At 43.7% G+C, this 17009-nt stretch overlaps 1 protein-coding gene across 2 annotated transcripts in view; it reads left to right on the top strand.

Moving 5' to 3' along the window:
• Positions 1-17009, top strand: part of p3h4 (prolyl 3-hydroxylase family member 4 (inactive)) — an 84064-nt gene that overhangs the window by 33791 nt on the left and 33264 nt on the right. For both annotated transcript variants that reach the window (XM_081377337.1, XM_081377336.1), the window contains exons 2-6: positions 10067-10213; positions 10313-10484; positions 10715-10843; positions 11584-11729; positions 12043-12126. In XM_081377337.1, the coding sequence (XP_081233463.1) occupies positions 10067-10213; positions 10313-10484; positions 10715-10843; positions 11584-11729; positions 12043-12126 (678 nt within the window). The remainder of the gene's footprint in view (positions 1-10066; positions 10214-10312; positions 10485-10714; positions 10844-11583; positions 11730-12042; positions 12127-17009) is intronic.

The raw sequence follows: 17009 nt of genomic DNA, 5'->3' as shown, positions 1-17009 counted from the left end.
ATAAATCATGTTTGCACCACATGAAATTTAATCATGTTTACGGCCAATTCATCTAGATGAGGAAAACTAAAATCACTTAAATTAAAAAATTTATATAAACTTTTTTGTACACAACATCCTTAATGATTGTACAATTGCAACAGGTGTTCTTTTTTTTTGTATTTCAAAATTGGTCTGTAGAAAATCAGTCATTGACCCTTTAAATACAGACACTTGATATTTAATCGTATTAGATGATTAGTTAATTGAATTTAATATATTTTATTTTCATATAAAACATTTGCTAATTTACTAATTCTGTACGATCAAGTTGCGTTTTTTTAACAAGCGGTTTAATCATAGCCAGCTTAAAAGTTTTTGGTACGTATCCTAATGACAAAGATGAATTAAAGGTATACTTCACCTCTGGAAAGATGAATGTGTATTTAAAATGGGTCATTTATGTAGTAGAAATGTGAAATTATTTTTGAATTTGGAGCCTTCTAGACTGAGAAAAGCCAGAAAATGTATTTTTGGCTTATGTGGATGAAAGACAAAAACTCCCAGAATGCACTTGCTTCGCTGCTCTACGAGGCCACTCCCAAGCCACGCCTACCGGTAAGAGCACGCAGTTAAACAACAAGACTAGGCTACTAGTGAGTCTCCGTGACGAGTCTGCCTGGGATTTCGAGATCGCCCAAAATGTCCGGGATTCGGCTTTTGCGTTCTACAGTCGCCATTCATTATGTTTACTGTGGCGAGCAGGACGAGGCTGAGGGCCATGAGAGAACGGCTCGAGGCCGGTGGCGTGATTACTGATGAGCGACGGAGGAGCAGGAATTTTCTTAGCAATGTTAAAAAGCACATCAACCGATCACTTGTTTAGCGTTCATGTAAACTTTACATTCAGATTCACCAATCGGAATGAATTAATTTAGATTGAAACAAAAGGTGTGCATGTAAACAATGAATGACGACTGCAGAAAGCAAAAGCTGAATCCCGAACATTTTGGACGATCTCGACGGCCGGACATGTCCGGGAAAAAGAGGATAACCCCTACTACTCAGCTTTCTCCTACTATTCAGCTTTCTCCACAGAACAAGAGCCTGCTAGCTTAGCTTCCAAAGAAAGACGGCTGACACTATGTGTACATTCTGTGAGTGAGATCTCACCCCTATGGGCGGGTTGAAAACATGCAGAACAGCCCCTACTACTGGCTGTAGTCTTTAGCCTCTGGCCAAAAAATCCTCAGATGATGCAAAATGACGATTTTTGCGTCATCGGAGGATTTTTTCCAGACAAAAAATACATAAATCTCTCATCTCAGGGGGACATGAGGGAGGAAAGCACGGTAATTCGAAAACACTACAGGTTTTCTACTGATACAAAGCTTGATGCTAAATCCTGAAGTATCCCTTTAATGATATTAAGAAGAGGATCTATGACCTCTGGAATCATCTCTTTCAGTAGCTTAGTCGGTATAGGGTCTAACATACATGTTGTCGATTTAGATGATTTTAACGTTCTTCCTCTTCTATAGCAATGAATGAATCGAATTTTTCCATAAGGAAAGTACAGTGCACTTGCTGATGCGATACTGTAGTAGATGGTTGCATAGTTATAATTTTCTCCCTGATATTATCAATCTTATAAGTGAAGAAGTTCATAAAGTCATTACTGCTGTGCTGCTTGGAAACTTCTGGGCTTGAAGCTTTATTTTCCGGTAGTTTAGCCACTGTTTCAAATAAATACCTAGGGGTTTTGTTTATTTTCTTCTAATAGGGTTGAAAAATAAGCAGATCTAGCTGCTTTTAAGGCCTCTCTTTATACAATCGAGCTCTCTTTCCATGAAATGCGAAATACCTCTAAGTTTGTTTTCTTCCAGTTGCGCTCCATTTTTTTTGCTGCTCTCTTAAGGGCCTGAGTGTGCTCATTGTACCACGGCATAGAGACGTATTTAGGCCACGCCCACACCGGGGGAGGAAAACAATCCAACCGTCTCCATTGAATTTGCATTGCGAGAGGCTGCCTCCTTGTTATTTATGACTCAAAACAAAAAACAAAACCATGTCTAAAAGCTGCTATGTGACAAGGTGTACAGCAAACAAGCTAAATAACCCAGAAATACATTTTTATAAGCTGTCGACTGCAAAAAAACGGTTGTTTCAGGACATAAAAGTGGATCAATTGAGACCGAGCGCAACTAGTTCTCGAACTACTCTGAGAACTACTAAAGGGACATTTTATTGGAATGATGTATTCTTTGTATACTCTTTTTTCCAAGATTCTCTAGTGTAGACGAAAATGTCAATTTATAAATTATTTATGGACAAAAAATAGAGCCAGATATATAAGGAAGTTGGGGTGCAGTTGATATCGATAACTAAAATAAGTTAAAGCTAAAGCTAGTGTTAGTTATGCGTTAGCAAGCAACTGTAGCTTGGCACTTGCAAACCTAACAATTACTGTAACTAAGGCACTTAGTAATAATTAATGAAAATATTAATATGGGTAATTATTAGGGGTGTAACGATTCATCAACTACATCAATGTATCGATTTATATTCTTAATGATCCAACTACATCGATCTGTGCTCGGCAAGTTATATCGATCTAGACATATATCGATCTAACATTGTTTTAAAAGGTAATGAATCGATTGTATCGATACTATGAAATAACGCATTGGATTTTAGCACGTCAGACTTTATAAGGATGTTTTTTCTTAGCACTTTTAATGATAAAGGCGTTAAACGTTACTCGACTCAGTCTGCCTATCTGTGACGTGCCAGCAGCAGCGCAAAGACAACAAACAGCGCAAAGTCTCTCACCTCAGAAAAACGACACTCGGTTACTAACGTAACCTCGGTTCTCTCTAGAGAGGGAACGAGTGTTGCGTAAGTTTAGCTTACGCTACGGGAAAACTCCTTTTCTCGAGAATACTGAAGCAAAAATTATCCTTTTAATTTTTAGAATGTAAAACGCATTTGCTGCAGCAGGCAGACATAGGCGAGACAGCTTGCGCGCCTATTGGGTGCTCTGCGGCAACTGCTGCAACCTGTCAGTGCGTCTTGGCATGACTCCAGCGCCAATGGGAAGCCTTCCCGCGCTGACGTCATAATCCGCCAGAACAGGGTGTGGCTTCGCCTATAAAACCCCAATGCACGGGTTGCACAAGTGATTTCAGTCGACTAGAAGCGAAAACCAAAGTGCAGCACAAGCACGGCAGGCTACGCAACACTCGTTCCCTCTCTAGAGAGAACCGAGGTTACGTTAGTAACCGAGTGTCGTTCTCTTACGAGAGTACTCTTGTGTTGCGTAAAGTTTAGCTTACGCTACGGGAACCCTATGTAAAACGCTGTGCGTGCTGAAAATCAAACACTTATGTCCCAAGGGCAGTGCCCGGGGCTCATGTAAAGTGAAGCAATCACAGCGGCATAACAGGGCGGGACGACTCGGTGTTATGAGATAGGTGCATTAGCGTGTATACATACAGATAAGGCAGTATGACCACCCTTAGCTGCATAGGCCACAGGACTTGCAGTATATCAACAGTCTAGTCAAAACACGTTGAGTAGACAGCGTTAATATAGCATTATCAGACTGAGAGCAGTCTGGCCTGTAATGCGGGTACTTCTAGGTTATAAAACCTAACAAATGTAAACAGCGAGGCCCAGCCTGCTGCCATACAAATGTCATGGATAGAAACCCCACTTGACCATGCCCACGACGAGGCCATGCCCCTAGTCGAGTGGGCCCTCACCCCCAAAAAGCAGTTTAAACCCTTGGATGCATAAACTTCGAGATGGCTAGCCCTTTAATGCGGCCACCGAACGAAACGAAAAGCTGCTCCGATTGCCTGAAAGCGGCGGAGCGCTCCACATAAATCCTTAATGCCCTCACCGGGCAGAGAAGGTTAACCCCTGCCTCACTATCAGACATAGGGAGGGCCGAGAGGGAGATAACTTGCGCTCTGAAGGGAGTCGTAAGCACTTTAGGGACGTAACCGTGTCTTGGTTTGAGGATGACCTTAGAGTCATTAGGCCCAAATTCCAAGCACGTAGCGCTTACTGAAAGTGCGTGCAGGTCGCCCACCCGTTTTACTGAGGCTAGCGCCAACAGAAAAGCGGTTTTAAACTATAGGTATTTTAGCCCTACCGTGTGCAGAGGTTCAAACGGTTCGCCCTTCATGGCCTCGAGGACCGTAGAAAGGTCCCAAACCGGAACCGACGTGGCCGAGGAGGATTCATCCTCCTAGCACCCCTTAGGAAACAAATTATGAGGTCGTTCTTTCCTAACGACTGGCCGCTTGCGGGGTTTGTGAACGCTGCTATAGCCGCCACATACACTTTGAGCGTGGAAGGGGTTCTCCCGTTGTCCAACAGCTCTTGTAGGAAAGAAAGAACCACCGTTACCTCTGCTTTTAGCGGGTTTAAATCATGAGCTGAGCACCACTCAGCAAACACTGATCATTTAGACTTGTAAAGCCGTCTAGTAGACGGAGCTCTTGCCTCTGTGATCGTGTTCAGCACTCCCTCTGGGAGGTGCAGTGGTGGTAGTTTATCGCCCACACATGCAGAGCCCACAGCTCGGGGTATGGGTGCCACACCGTTCCCTGGGCCTGAGACAACAGGTCTTTCCTCAGCGGAATCGGCCATGGAGCCGTGCTCTCTAGTTCTACCAGTTCTGGGAACCAGACTTGATCTTCCCATAGCGGAGCTATGAGAAGTATCGAGCATTTGCTCTCCCTGAGTCGTTTGATTACCTGTGGTAACAGAGCGACCGGGGGAAAAGCATACAGCGGGCGTCTGGGCCAGGTTTGGGCCAGCGCGTCCATCTCTTTCGAGAAGAACATTGGGCAGTGAGCGTTGGCTTGCGACGCGAACATTGTCTACCTCTGCTCTGCCGAAAACGTCCCAGATATTTTGCACCGCAAGGGGGTGCAGGGACCACTTTCCTGGGGAGAGCTTTGCCCTGGATAACATATCAGGACGCCCGGCACGTGCGCCGCTCTCAGCGAGCGCAGATTGTGCTGGCTCCATATGAGGAGGCGCTTTGCTATTGAAAAGAGGCTCCGGGATTTGAGGCCGCCCTGGCGATTTATGTAGGACACCACTGACGTGTTGTCTGTTCTGACTAGAACGTGGTGGTTCCTCAGTGCAGGGAGGAAGAACTGAAGGGCATTCTCGACCGCTTTCATCTCCAGACAGTTTATGTGGAGACGCTTCTCTGCGTCTGACCACAGGCCCATAGAAGGTCTCCCTTCGTATAGGGCGCCCCAACCCGTGTTGGATGCGTCTGTCGAGACCACTTTGATTCGTGAAGCGATGCCCAGGTTCACGCCTGACTGGTACCAGCCGGGTCTCGTCCACGGTTTCAGGGCGGAAACGCATGTCTGATTCACCGTGAGACGGAGCAGACCTGAGGTCCATGCTCGCGCTGGTACTCGCCGTCTCAACCATAGTTGAAAAGGGCGCATATTCATCAAACCCAACTGCAGTACTGACGAGGCTGAGGCCATGAGACCCATCATCCTCTGGAACACTCTGAGGGGGAGATTTTTCCCCACAGTGAATGTCGCTGCCAGGCGCTGTATCACTGCTGCGCATTCTCGCGTCAGGTGCGCCGCCATACAGTTGGAGTCTAGTTCTATCCCCAGAAAGGAAATTTTCTGGCTGGGGAGTAGATTGCTTTTGGCCCAATTGACTCTGAGACCCAACTGCTCGAGATGGGTCAGCAGTAGTGTTCTGTGTAACACCAATTCTTCTTCTGACTGTGCTATAACTAGCCAGTTTTCCAGATAGTTCAGGACTCTCACGCCCCTTCGTCTGAGGGGCGCGAGGGCCGTGTCCATGCACTTCGTAAATGTATGAGGTGCCAAAGACAGGCCGAAGGGAAGAGCGGTGTACTGATAAGCCCGGCCCTCGAAGGCGAACCTCAAGAAGGGCCTGTGACGGGCTGCTATTTGGATCTGAAAATAAGCGTCTTTCAGATCCACTGATATAAACCAGTCCCAGGGTCGAATTCGAGCGAGAATTTGTCTGGTTGTAATCATTTTGAACGAGCGCTTCACCAGCGCTTTGTTCAGGTGTCTGAGATCTAGTATAGGGCGGAGCCCGCCATCCTTCTTTGGTACTAAGAAGTAACGGCTGTAAAACCCCGACTCGCTTCCTGCCGAGGGGACTGCTTCCACAGCCCCTTTTCTCAGTAAATTCGCTATTTCGGTGCGAAGTAGGTGCGCTACTTCCTGATTCACCGAGGTTTCGACCTGGGCTATGAAGCGCGGTGGTCTGCGAGCGAACTGAAGCGAGTATCCCCGTTTCACTATATTTAGCACCCATTTTGAAGCCCCTGGAATGCTTTCCTACGCTTTCGCGTGAATGGCCAGGGGTTGAATGAAATCTGGGTTGTGGTCGCTCGTATTCGGGACCCGGAGACCCAGCCATGATGACGTACTTCGTTCATCACGTTCATTCCGAGTGGGGCATACAGTGTTTCGCGCAGTATTTCTGTAACTGGCGGCCCAGCCATGAGCGTGGGCAGCTGCTTTGATACAGATACAGCTCTGTGGGCTCGCGGCGCTTGCCGCTGCGAGCTGTTCACAAAGTGTGTGCGCTGAGAGGCAGACACGTGACCTGCACTCACCACACTGGCAGCGCGCGGGCTCACACATTGAGGCTCTATGTGTGTGCGCGGCGCAGATACAGTCATATTCACAAGCGGGGGTGAGCGCTGTACAGCGGGCACATTCTCTGCACTTAAAACATGAACAGCGTGAGCCGGTTTGACTGATATGGACCCTGTGGTGGTGTGGGACACTGCATGGGTAGGGCTTGTGTGTAAGTGTGAACACTGGGGAGTGGGCACAAATCTTACACTTAGCGGTCGGGCGGCTAGAGCCAGCTTTATTGTTTTCGACCCTGAATGAGTGTGACACACAGTGAGGGTAGTGTTTTCGTGTAGGGGTGGGCACTGGGCAGTGGGCACCTGTCCTACATTTAAGACACCTTCGGCCTGAGCCGGAATATGACCCAAAATAATGCTCTTTTTGAGAGATATGTGGGTCGCCGTGAAAGGTGGGCGTGGAGGCGGCGGGGGCGCTGTTTTCCGAGCGGGCGGCTGCTTCCAAGCGCGGCCCGCTGCAGAACTAGAGCGCCGCGGCAGAAAATGTCTCATGGCCTGGGACGTTTGCTGCACCTCTGTATACCGCTCCGTGAAGCCCTTCACCGAGGGACCAAACAAACCCGCCGGTGATACGGGGGCGCCGAAGAAAGTGGCGCCGTCAGACTCGGACATGTCGGACAGCGTCAGCCACAAGTGACGCTCAGTGACGGTGAGGGCGGCCATGTTGCGGCCGATAGCTTGAGCAGCGGTCTCGGTAGCTTTGAGAGCTAAGTCTGTTGCGCTTCTCAAGTCCGTCACGCGCTCTGCAGATGGGCTAACCTCGTCCAGTGACCGGAGAAGGTTGGCCTGGTGAATCTGTAAAACGGCCATGGTATGCAGAGCGGAGGCAGCTTGACCGGCGGCGGCATAGGCGCGACCGATCAGCGATGAAGTCGTCCGGCAGGCTTTAGTGGGTAGGTTCGGCTTGGACCACCATCCCGCAGAGGGCGGGCACAAGTGAGTCGCTACCGCTTCCTCGACGGGAGGAACACAAAGATATCCCCTGTCTTTCGCGCCGTCAACCGCGGAGAACGTCGAAGAGACAGAGGATTTTAGCCTGGCTGAGAACGGAGCTCCCCAGGACTTGGAGAGCTCATCATGCAGTTCGGGGAGGAAGGGACCGGGCCTCGAAACAGGTGCAGAGCGGCGTCCAGGCAGAAAGCAGCCGTCTAACCTGTTAGGCGCAGGCTCCTTAGGCGTTGACCACTCGAGGCCGAGGTCTTCTACGGCCTTAGTAACAAGACGGAGAAGCTCGGCGTCGACAGAGGTAGCGGTTTTGGTGGCGACCCGTGTGATAATATTAGATCTAGAGTATGATTACGACAATGAGTAGGTCCTGACACATGTTGTCTAACTCCAATAGAGTTAAGAATGTCTTTAAATGCCAATCCCAATGCATCTTTTTCGTTATCTATATGTATTTTAAAATCACCAACAATTAGGACTTTATCTGCAGCCAGTACTAACTCTGATAGAATCAGCAAATTATTTGATAAAGTCTGTATGGTGCCCTGGTGTCCTGTATACAGTAGCCAGCAAAAATCTCAAACGTGATTTATCATTTATACTATATATTGTTACATTAAGCACCAACACTTCAAAAGAATTATATTTGAAACTAGACGTCTTAGTAATTTTGAAAATATTACTATAAATTACTTTAAAAACACCTCCCGTTTTGCCTTTCAGATGAGGTTCATGTTCATAACCGTAAACTTGTGGGGTGGACTCATTTAAAGTAATGTAATCGTTTGGTTTTAGCCAGGTTCCTGTAAAACAGAGCACATCTAGGTTATAGTCTGTAATCATATCATTAACAATAAGTGCTTTTGGAGTAAGGGATTGAATAGTCAGCAACCCAAGTTTTATCATTTGCTCATTTGTATTATATTTGTTTTTTATTTGTTGAACATCAATACAATTTTTACCCTTAGATGGGTTTGGAAGTTTTTTGTATTTCCTAATTCGGGGAACAGACACATCACCAATGTGGCAAAGCAGTATCTAAAGCCCTTGCACTCTTACAATTAACCTCGATTAAAGTTTGGATGCGTGTCTCTAGCTCTAAAATCTTCTCCGCCAGCCTGACTATCTCCCTGCATTTATCACATGTAAATCCTGTGCTGACAGAGAAGGCTATGCTATACATGTTACATGAAGTGCAAGTGACAATAAGAGGAGAAGATGACATGACTCACCGTGTTGGCTGACTGATCCTACTCACCTAAGGTTTGATGAACTCGCAAAAGGCGCGAGTGCACGAGAGAAAAATAAATAAAGAGCGCATGGATGGCACGCTTGCAGGCTTAGCGAATTAGTATTGTGTTGTGGTGGCAATAACGATTTAGATTGAAGCTAGCAATGTCAGGTTAATGTGTGATGTTGAGAATGCTATATGTAGCAGTATAAACAACAAGGAATGATAGTAAATAATGATTCAAAACAGAAAGATACACAAAGCTTACAGATGCAAGCCAACTCAGCAGCAGCAACTGAAACAGGTTCTGTTTCAGTTCAGTGTTCGGTGACTTCTATCTCGGTGTCTTCTATCTTGGAAAAAGTCATCCCTTAGCCATCTCCACCTTCATCACCACCCCGGATTTTGTTGTTGTTCCTCCTCGTATCAGTTGTCTATCCACCTCCATAACCTCCTCCTGCCTGTATGCCACCCCTTCGCCACTTCGTCTACTCTTCTCTACAGTGTGAGGTCTCCCTACCGGGAGAGGGCATTCTGTCACAATCATGTTTATTTGGACGATGACCTGTTTTGTCATCGTCTGCCTTCGTCACTCATTTGTTCTCACGGACACTAATTATGTTCAGCTGTTCACTCATTATCATCATCTTTCTCACCTTTATTTATGTTTGGTTCTGTTTCAGTTCAGTGTTAGGTGTCTTCTATCTTGGATGTGTTGAATGTTGCTCCGTTTGTGTTGGATTACCTGTTAGATTTATTAAATATTACCTATTTGCCTTCATCTTCATGTGTGTTTTTACAATCACCACCATGACAAGGTGAGGTCTGAGCTGGATTTGGCATCATTTGTGTCTCTGTTGTCATCAGCAGGACAGCCATGAACCATCCCACAAACATTTGACTGCACTGCATGAAACATGTTTGATTCATAGATTTCAAAAAAATTGTTTATACAGATAGAAGTGTTTCTATAAAGCTCTATATAAATACATGTGACTTGACTGTTCTAATAGCAAGCATGCAGTCACAAGATATATTTAAATCTGAGAAAGCCAATGGATGGACAAATCTCACCTGGATACTGGCCTCTTATTCCACTAACGCCAATGAAATGAGTCCGAAAGATGTTGTCCATGCAATCAGGTGCTGACAGCCAGAAATAAGAACCTGTAAAACAAAAACAAAAAAATCAGATGCTAAAGTATCTTGTTGTTATGTGCATCTAGATGAATGAGTTGGAGAGAGCAGTTTCGGCAGCACACACATATCTCCAGCGAAACCCTGGGGATCCCCTGCTATCTAGGAGTCTCAACTACTATAAAAGCCTGTTTGACATGGAGTACCTCATAGACCATGAGGAGCAGCCCTATGAGGTATTTATTCTCTCCTGTTTTCCCTTTTTAACCTCACTTGTTAGAAGCAATTCCAAAATAACTAAATATGGTTTCATGTCTATTCTTCTCTCCTCTCAGGCTTTATTCCTGAAGGCTGTGAAGCTGTATAATTCTGGGGATTTTAGCAGCAGTGCTCGAGACATGGAGCTGGCGGCTGCTGAGTACTTTAAAACATACAACATGTGTTTGCTGTCCTGTGAGGGGTCATATGATGTGCAGGAGTTCAAAGACTTTTATCCCACCTTAGCCGGTCAGTGATGTCATGAGGCATTATCAGATTTGGTTCAAATAACTGTGAATATAAAAACCTATCCCAATGAAAATAGGCCTGGTACACAAGTAACTGACTTTGGTAAACTTGAGAAGTACAGCAATGATCTGTCATAGGAAGTCTACTAGAATCATTGGTTGTTGAGGACTTTTTTGTGTGTATCAGGATTAATGCAGTATTCTCACTCTCTCTTATTTTCCTTCCCCTAGATTTCTATTTTGAAGTAATGAAGTGTAAAGTAAAATGTGAGGAGAATTTGATACCAAATGTTGGTGGTTACTTTGTGGAGAAATTTGTTGCCACCATGTACCACTACATGCAGTTTGCTTATTACAAATGTAAGTAACACACACACAAGCACAAGCACAAGCACAAGCACACACAGAAGCACAAGCATAAGCATAAGCAGAAGCACTGTTCAGTGTCTTAATGCATCTGCCAACAGTAGACAAAATAAATATTACGTTCTGCCCATATTTAATATCAGTAAGCAGATTTCAGAAAATGAATATAGGGGATATGCAAGTCTCTCAGTATTTCACATGGACACTTTCTAATACTTTAAAACATCTACAGGTATTGGCATGATACATTGTAGATCCAAAAATGTGGAATAACTAACTTGCCTAGAACAGTGCATCATTCAAAACTGGTAGGGCATGATATAAGATAGGAGGTGATTTGAGAGCCATTACAGATGTTTTTGGTGTTACATCCTGAAGTCCAACATTCATTCATGTTCATTAAAAGTAGTGAGCACTATTTTCTCCCACCAGTGCTGACTCAGCTGAGGGAGCTCATTTGTGATGTTTGATTTTGAAAATGTGGCATATAACATCTGTTGCTGAGACTGTATATGAAGCTCTTTGAATTTGCATGTAGTGTGGGAAATGATGATTAGATTTATTTTCAGTTAATGAAGACACATTTATGTGGCCAAGTGTAAATGGAATGTTCAAATTCAATCAGATAGCAGTCTAGTCACTCCACTATAGCAGTCCAAACGCAAACCCCCATAAATTTCTTCATCGGCAAAAGGTTTTCATTAAAATGATCACGTCTTTTGTTTTCCTTTTAGTAAATGATGTGTGTAATGCAGTGCTGTGTGCAGCGAGCTATATGCTGTTTGATGCAGATGATCAAGTGATGCAGCAGAACATCGCCTACTACAGATACTACAGGCAACAGTGGGGACTGCATGACAAGCATTTTAAACCACGACCAGTAAGTACAGACACACAAGCATATTATGAACTTATCAGGGTAATGCTTCTGATGCTCAACATTTTAATAAAAAAATATATATTCAGTACCTATCACAGTACTGAAGTGGCAGATACATTTTGTTTTGTTGGTTCAGTTGGCTTCTTTTAACTCAAACCCAGGAACAAATCCACACACAACAAATACTAGTGTTAAAAGGTCATTTTTAACTCTGCTAGTCATTCTGAAGTGACCTGATAACATTTTAAAAATATTTTGTTTTAGTTGTGTTTCTAGCACTACTGTTTTAACATTTCTGTCTTTTTCCATACAGGAAGCTCTTAGATACTACAATCTAACTACCAAACTGAAGGAACTGCTGGAGTTTGCACAGAATTATTTACAGACAGATGATGAGGTAAACCCCCATTTAATAGCACAGTAGCTAAATCCAGTAATCTAAAATCAAGTCAACTATAGTTGCGTTCACACTGTCATTTCAAATCCGATTACTTCTTTATCTGATAGGAATCTGAATAGAAATCCTAGTGATTGACTATCCACACTGTGTATCACAACTGTTCAGATCCGTTCAGCATGCTCTCATACATAAAAAATTAAAATAATAATATATATTTTGTTTCTACATTAATTTGCTATTAATCATGAGTATATAAGGCTTCATAGCCTCCTAGGTCCATCCACGCCATGCCACGGCCCAGGTCCGCCCACGGCATGCCAAATGACAAACTATCACTCGCTGAGTTGTTTACGTTAACACGTGAGGCTGCGCGCAGCACGGAGATCACACATTATGCGTAAAGTGCTGACACTTCAGATGCGCATTTGAAACACAGTAACGTGTATGAATACAGAACACTAAAGTACATATTGCCATATCATTACAAAGTAATTAATTTGCTGCATTAGCAGAGAAAGAACAGAAGTATGTTTATGAAGCGAATTATGTGCCATAATTAAACAACAAATCCAGCATTTTGCAAACAAACTCGACCTACTTCGCAAAGGAAAACTCGACTCGCAAACAAACTCGATCTGCATTGCAAAGGAAAACTCGACTCGCAAACAAACAGAAAGCAATGTGCAAGTACAAAGGTCAGTTTGAGTGAAAATGCAGTGGAGTAACAAATATGTATTGTGTTTTACAAATATAAATAAATGAGCCAAGATAATACTTCACAAATAAATACAAACCATCCTTCAAATTGCATGTAACCTTTTAACAAATACCAAATCTAGTGCATACAAATGCTGTCTGTTATGATTGTGTGACACTTGGCTTTTTATGAGATCTCTCGACTCGATTTTCTCACAAATGTGTCCAGGCAGATTTTCTCAGAAAATGCAGTTGAGCAACTTCCTCTTCTAAAACAGTAGATGGTGCTAAACTAGGGGATTAATTTAGCGCTAGTCTCCCGGGAGAAGCACTGATTTGAAACTTGTCTTTGCCTACAGCTGAGGAAAATGACCGGTGAACGGGTGTGTTTCTGTCTTAATTTATCTATAATTAACCTTTTTGAGGTTTTCTTTTGCAAAATGTTTATTACATATCTAGACAGATTAGCACTTATCAATTCACTCTCTCTAGAAAAGGGAAATGTATAAACTGAAAGCTCTGCCATCTGTAATTTCGCATGCCTCCGATGTAGAAAAAATGTACAAAAAGCAACATATGATGGTAGAGCTTTCGGCTTGTACATCTGTATGGAGGAATGGTCTCTGATCTCTTGTCAGGTGTTCTCCAAACTCATGAGGCATTATAGAAGAAGACTCAGAGCAGTTATCTAGGCAAAAGGAGATTGCAAAAAGGTATTTAATAAAAGGGTATCAATAATTGTGGCCATTTTTGATCGTATTTACCAGGGGTATGATTAATTCTGAGCACGACTGTATATATATATAATATATATATATATATATATATATATATATATATATATATATATATATACACTCACCTAAAGGATTATTAGGAACACCATACTAATACTGTGTTTGACCCCCTTTCGCCTTCAGAACTGCCTTAATTCTACGTGGCATTGATTCAACAAGGTGCTGAAAGCATTCTTTAGAAATGTTGGCCCATATTAATAGGATAGCATCTTGCAGTTGATGGAGATTTGTGGGATGCACATCCAGGGCACGAAGCTCCCGTTCCACCACATCCCAAAGATGCTCTATTGGGTTGAGATCTGGTGACTGTGGGGGCCATTTTAGTACAGTGAACTCATTGGGTCATGTTCAAGAAACCAATTTGAAATGATTCGAGCTTTGTGACATGGTGCATTATCCAGCTGGAAGTAGCCATCAGAGGATGGGTACATGGTGGTCATAAAGGGATGGACATGGTCAGAAACAATGCTCAGGTAGGCCGTGGCATTTAAACGATGCCCAATTGGCACTAAGGGGCCTAAAGTGTGCCAAGAAAACATCCCCCACACCATTACACCACCACCAGCCTGCACAGTGGTAACAAGGCATGATGGATCCATGTTCTCATTCTGTTTACACCAACTTCTGACTCTACCATCTGAATGTCTCAACAGAAATCGAGACTCATCAGACCAGGCAACATTTTTCCAGTCTTCAACTGTCCAATTTTGGTGAGCTTGTGCAAATTGTAGCCTCTTTTTCCTATTTGTAGTGGAGATGAGTGGTACCCGGTGGGGTCTTCTGCTGTTGTAGCCCATCCGCCTCAAGGTTGTGCGTGTTGTGGCTTCACAAATGCTTTGCTGCATACCTCGGTTGTAACGAGTGGTTATTTCAGTCAAAGTTGCTCTTCCATCAGCTTGAATCAGTCGGCCCATTCTCCTCTGACCTCTAGCATCAACAAGGCATTTTCGCCCACAGGACTGCCGCATACTAGCCTGGCTAACGTCAGACCACTTTCTCTTTGAGACGTGGTCTGGGAACCACATGTGCATTTTCTCGTATTTGAGGCGTGGTTTACGAATGCCCAGAGCCGTTTATTGGGCGCTACAAATGTCTATCAAATGCGCCTGTACGTAGCTCATAGCCAATCGTTTCAATTATACCAGATGACGTATGTAGAGCGACAGATATTCAACAAAGAAGACGACGATGGGTCAGAGATTTATGTGTACACCAGAGTCCAGCACGGGTCCGATTTTGTACATCCGCACCCGCCTGTACCCGCACTGCTTAAAACCGCATCCAACCTGTTTTCCGTCAACAGCACTAATTAAAATCTGCACCTGACCCGCATAAAATAGTACCGACACCCGACCCGCACCCGAAATAAAATCAGTTTAGACTATCACATTATAGACACACTTAAAAAATGTTTATTGCCAGGTCATACAGAACTTATTACACGACAATTAACACAAGGACAACTTCAGCCGAAGCTGTCAAAAGGCCGGTACATGAAGAACATGGCTAACGTTACCACAAAACTGAGTAGCCTTATCACATTTTACCAATCGAACAGACGCGGCTACAACACTATATCTGCCACGCAATTTCGTCTAGCCTACATCTGACCATTTTGGGTTCAAACACGCCCTGCACACCACACATACTGTACTTAACAGTGTTAAATATGAAAAATACCGTTCGATAGAACTGCTTTCTTACCACAGTTTCTGCGTGCTTCCTCGGGGATGAAGTTCCACATTTGCGGCTATCCAACACGAAAATGTTTGCAGCAAAGCCTTTCACAATATTTTCTTCAGATAACTCCAAATTTCTCCCACACACTGGACTTGATTTTTGATGACGTATTGTCGACAACTTTACAATCTCCACTAGCTATTCTTTTCTTCAACTCCTCAGCATCTATCTCGACGACTGCAAGCAGATCGCGCGCGCGGTTATGAAGAATTTTTTTAAAAATGAAAGTAGCCTAGGTAACGTTATAGATCCTGGGAGGGCGTGGCGCATGGGCACAAATAAACTGATGTTGATTTTAAATTATTTTATCAACTTGAAATACAGGCATATTTTTGTAGATGTGTTCCTAAAAATATGTATATATTTTTACGTCTCATGTTAGATCCATAGATATAAACAAACTGCTTCGGTGTGTCGCATAGATGTCGTCATCGTCTTGCTGCTCCCTCCCCGTTCTGTTATTGGTTCCCTAACTGAGGCGAAAATCTGGTCCATGGTAGCCAGACTGCCTAGCAGTGTGAATGAAATCGCGCTGCGCACAAGGCAGCATGGAGAAACCCAGGCTAGCCGCATACTGGATGTTTTTCGCTTTTCACACCATTCTTTGTAAACCCTAGAAATGGTTGTGCGTGAAAATCCCAGTAACTGAGCAGATTGTGAAATACTCAGACCGGCCCGTCTTGCACCAACAACCATGCCACGCTCACAATTGCTTAAATCACCTTTCTTTCCCATTCTGACATTCAGTTTGGAGTTCAGGAGATTGTCTTGACGAGGACCACACCCCTAAATGCATTGAAGCAACTGCCATGTGATTGGTTGATTAGATAATTGCATTAATGAGAAATTGAACAGGTGTTCCTAATAATCCTTTAGGTGAGTGTATATATATATGTATATATCAGTGATGCGCGGGTCAATGTATAAACAAACCGCACCCGACCGACCGACGTTTTCAACTAACCCGCCCGCAACTCAGACCGCAAAAAAAGAAAAAGAAAATATTGTACCCGACCCGCTTCCTGACCCGCATTTTTTAAGAATAGTAAATGCTCATCGTAGCGTCTTAATATAACTTAATATATTCTAATTTTGTCAAGAATTATAAAAAATCGTCAATAAGCTCATAATTTGTACTAAAATAGTCTAAATGTTTAGTTTTAAAAACTATTTTAAAAAGCTGGCTATGTCTATTTTGATGTTTCTGCGCAAGTTCAGCAGACAGTGAGGTTCAGGTTTGTTCCGATCAGAGCTCGTGAGCGGAGAGCGCATTTCTGAATATTCCGCTCCGCTTACTCATTCGGGTCACTCGCCCAACGCAGAATGGCCTGCTGGTTCGAAAATATAATATAATATGTGGAATAAGGGCTGCCTCCGACAATTTTTTTTTTTCTAGTCGACTAGTAGTTGTTCATTTAAGCCATTCGTGGACAAATCGCCCCTTTTATATTAATTTAATAACTTAAATAGGCTATAGCCTACAGGATAATAAGCGCTATGACCACACGCATTAAGCTTGCCACAAAGAACCGGTTAAAGTAATGATTATGAATGTGTCTAAATTAGCAAGGATACATTTAATTGTTAAGTAATAAACTGGTGTTTTCTGTGTCGCTGCAAAGATGAAGTTGATGATGCGGAGATTGC

This window comes from Scardinius erythrophthalmus (assembly GCF_964197995.2).
Source record: "Scardinius erythrophthalmus genome assembly, chromosome: 10".
Lineage (NCBI taxonomy): Eukaryota > Metazoa > Chordata > Actinopteri > Cypriniformes > Leuciscidae > Scardinius > Scardinius erythrophthalmus.
This window is presented reverse-complemented; position numbering and strand designations above follow the sequence as displayed.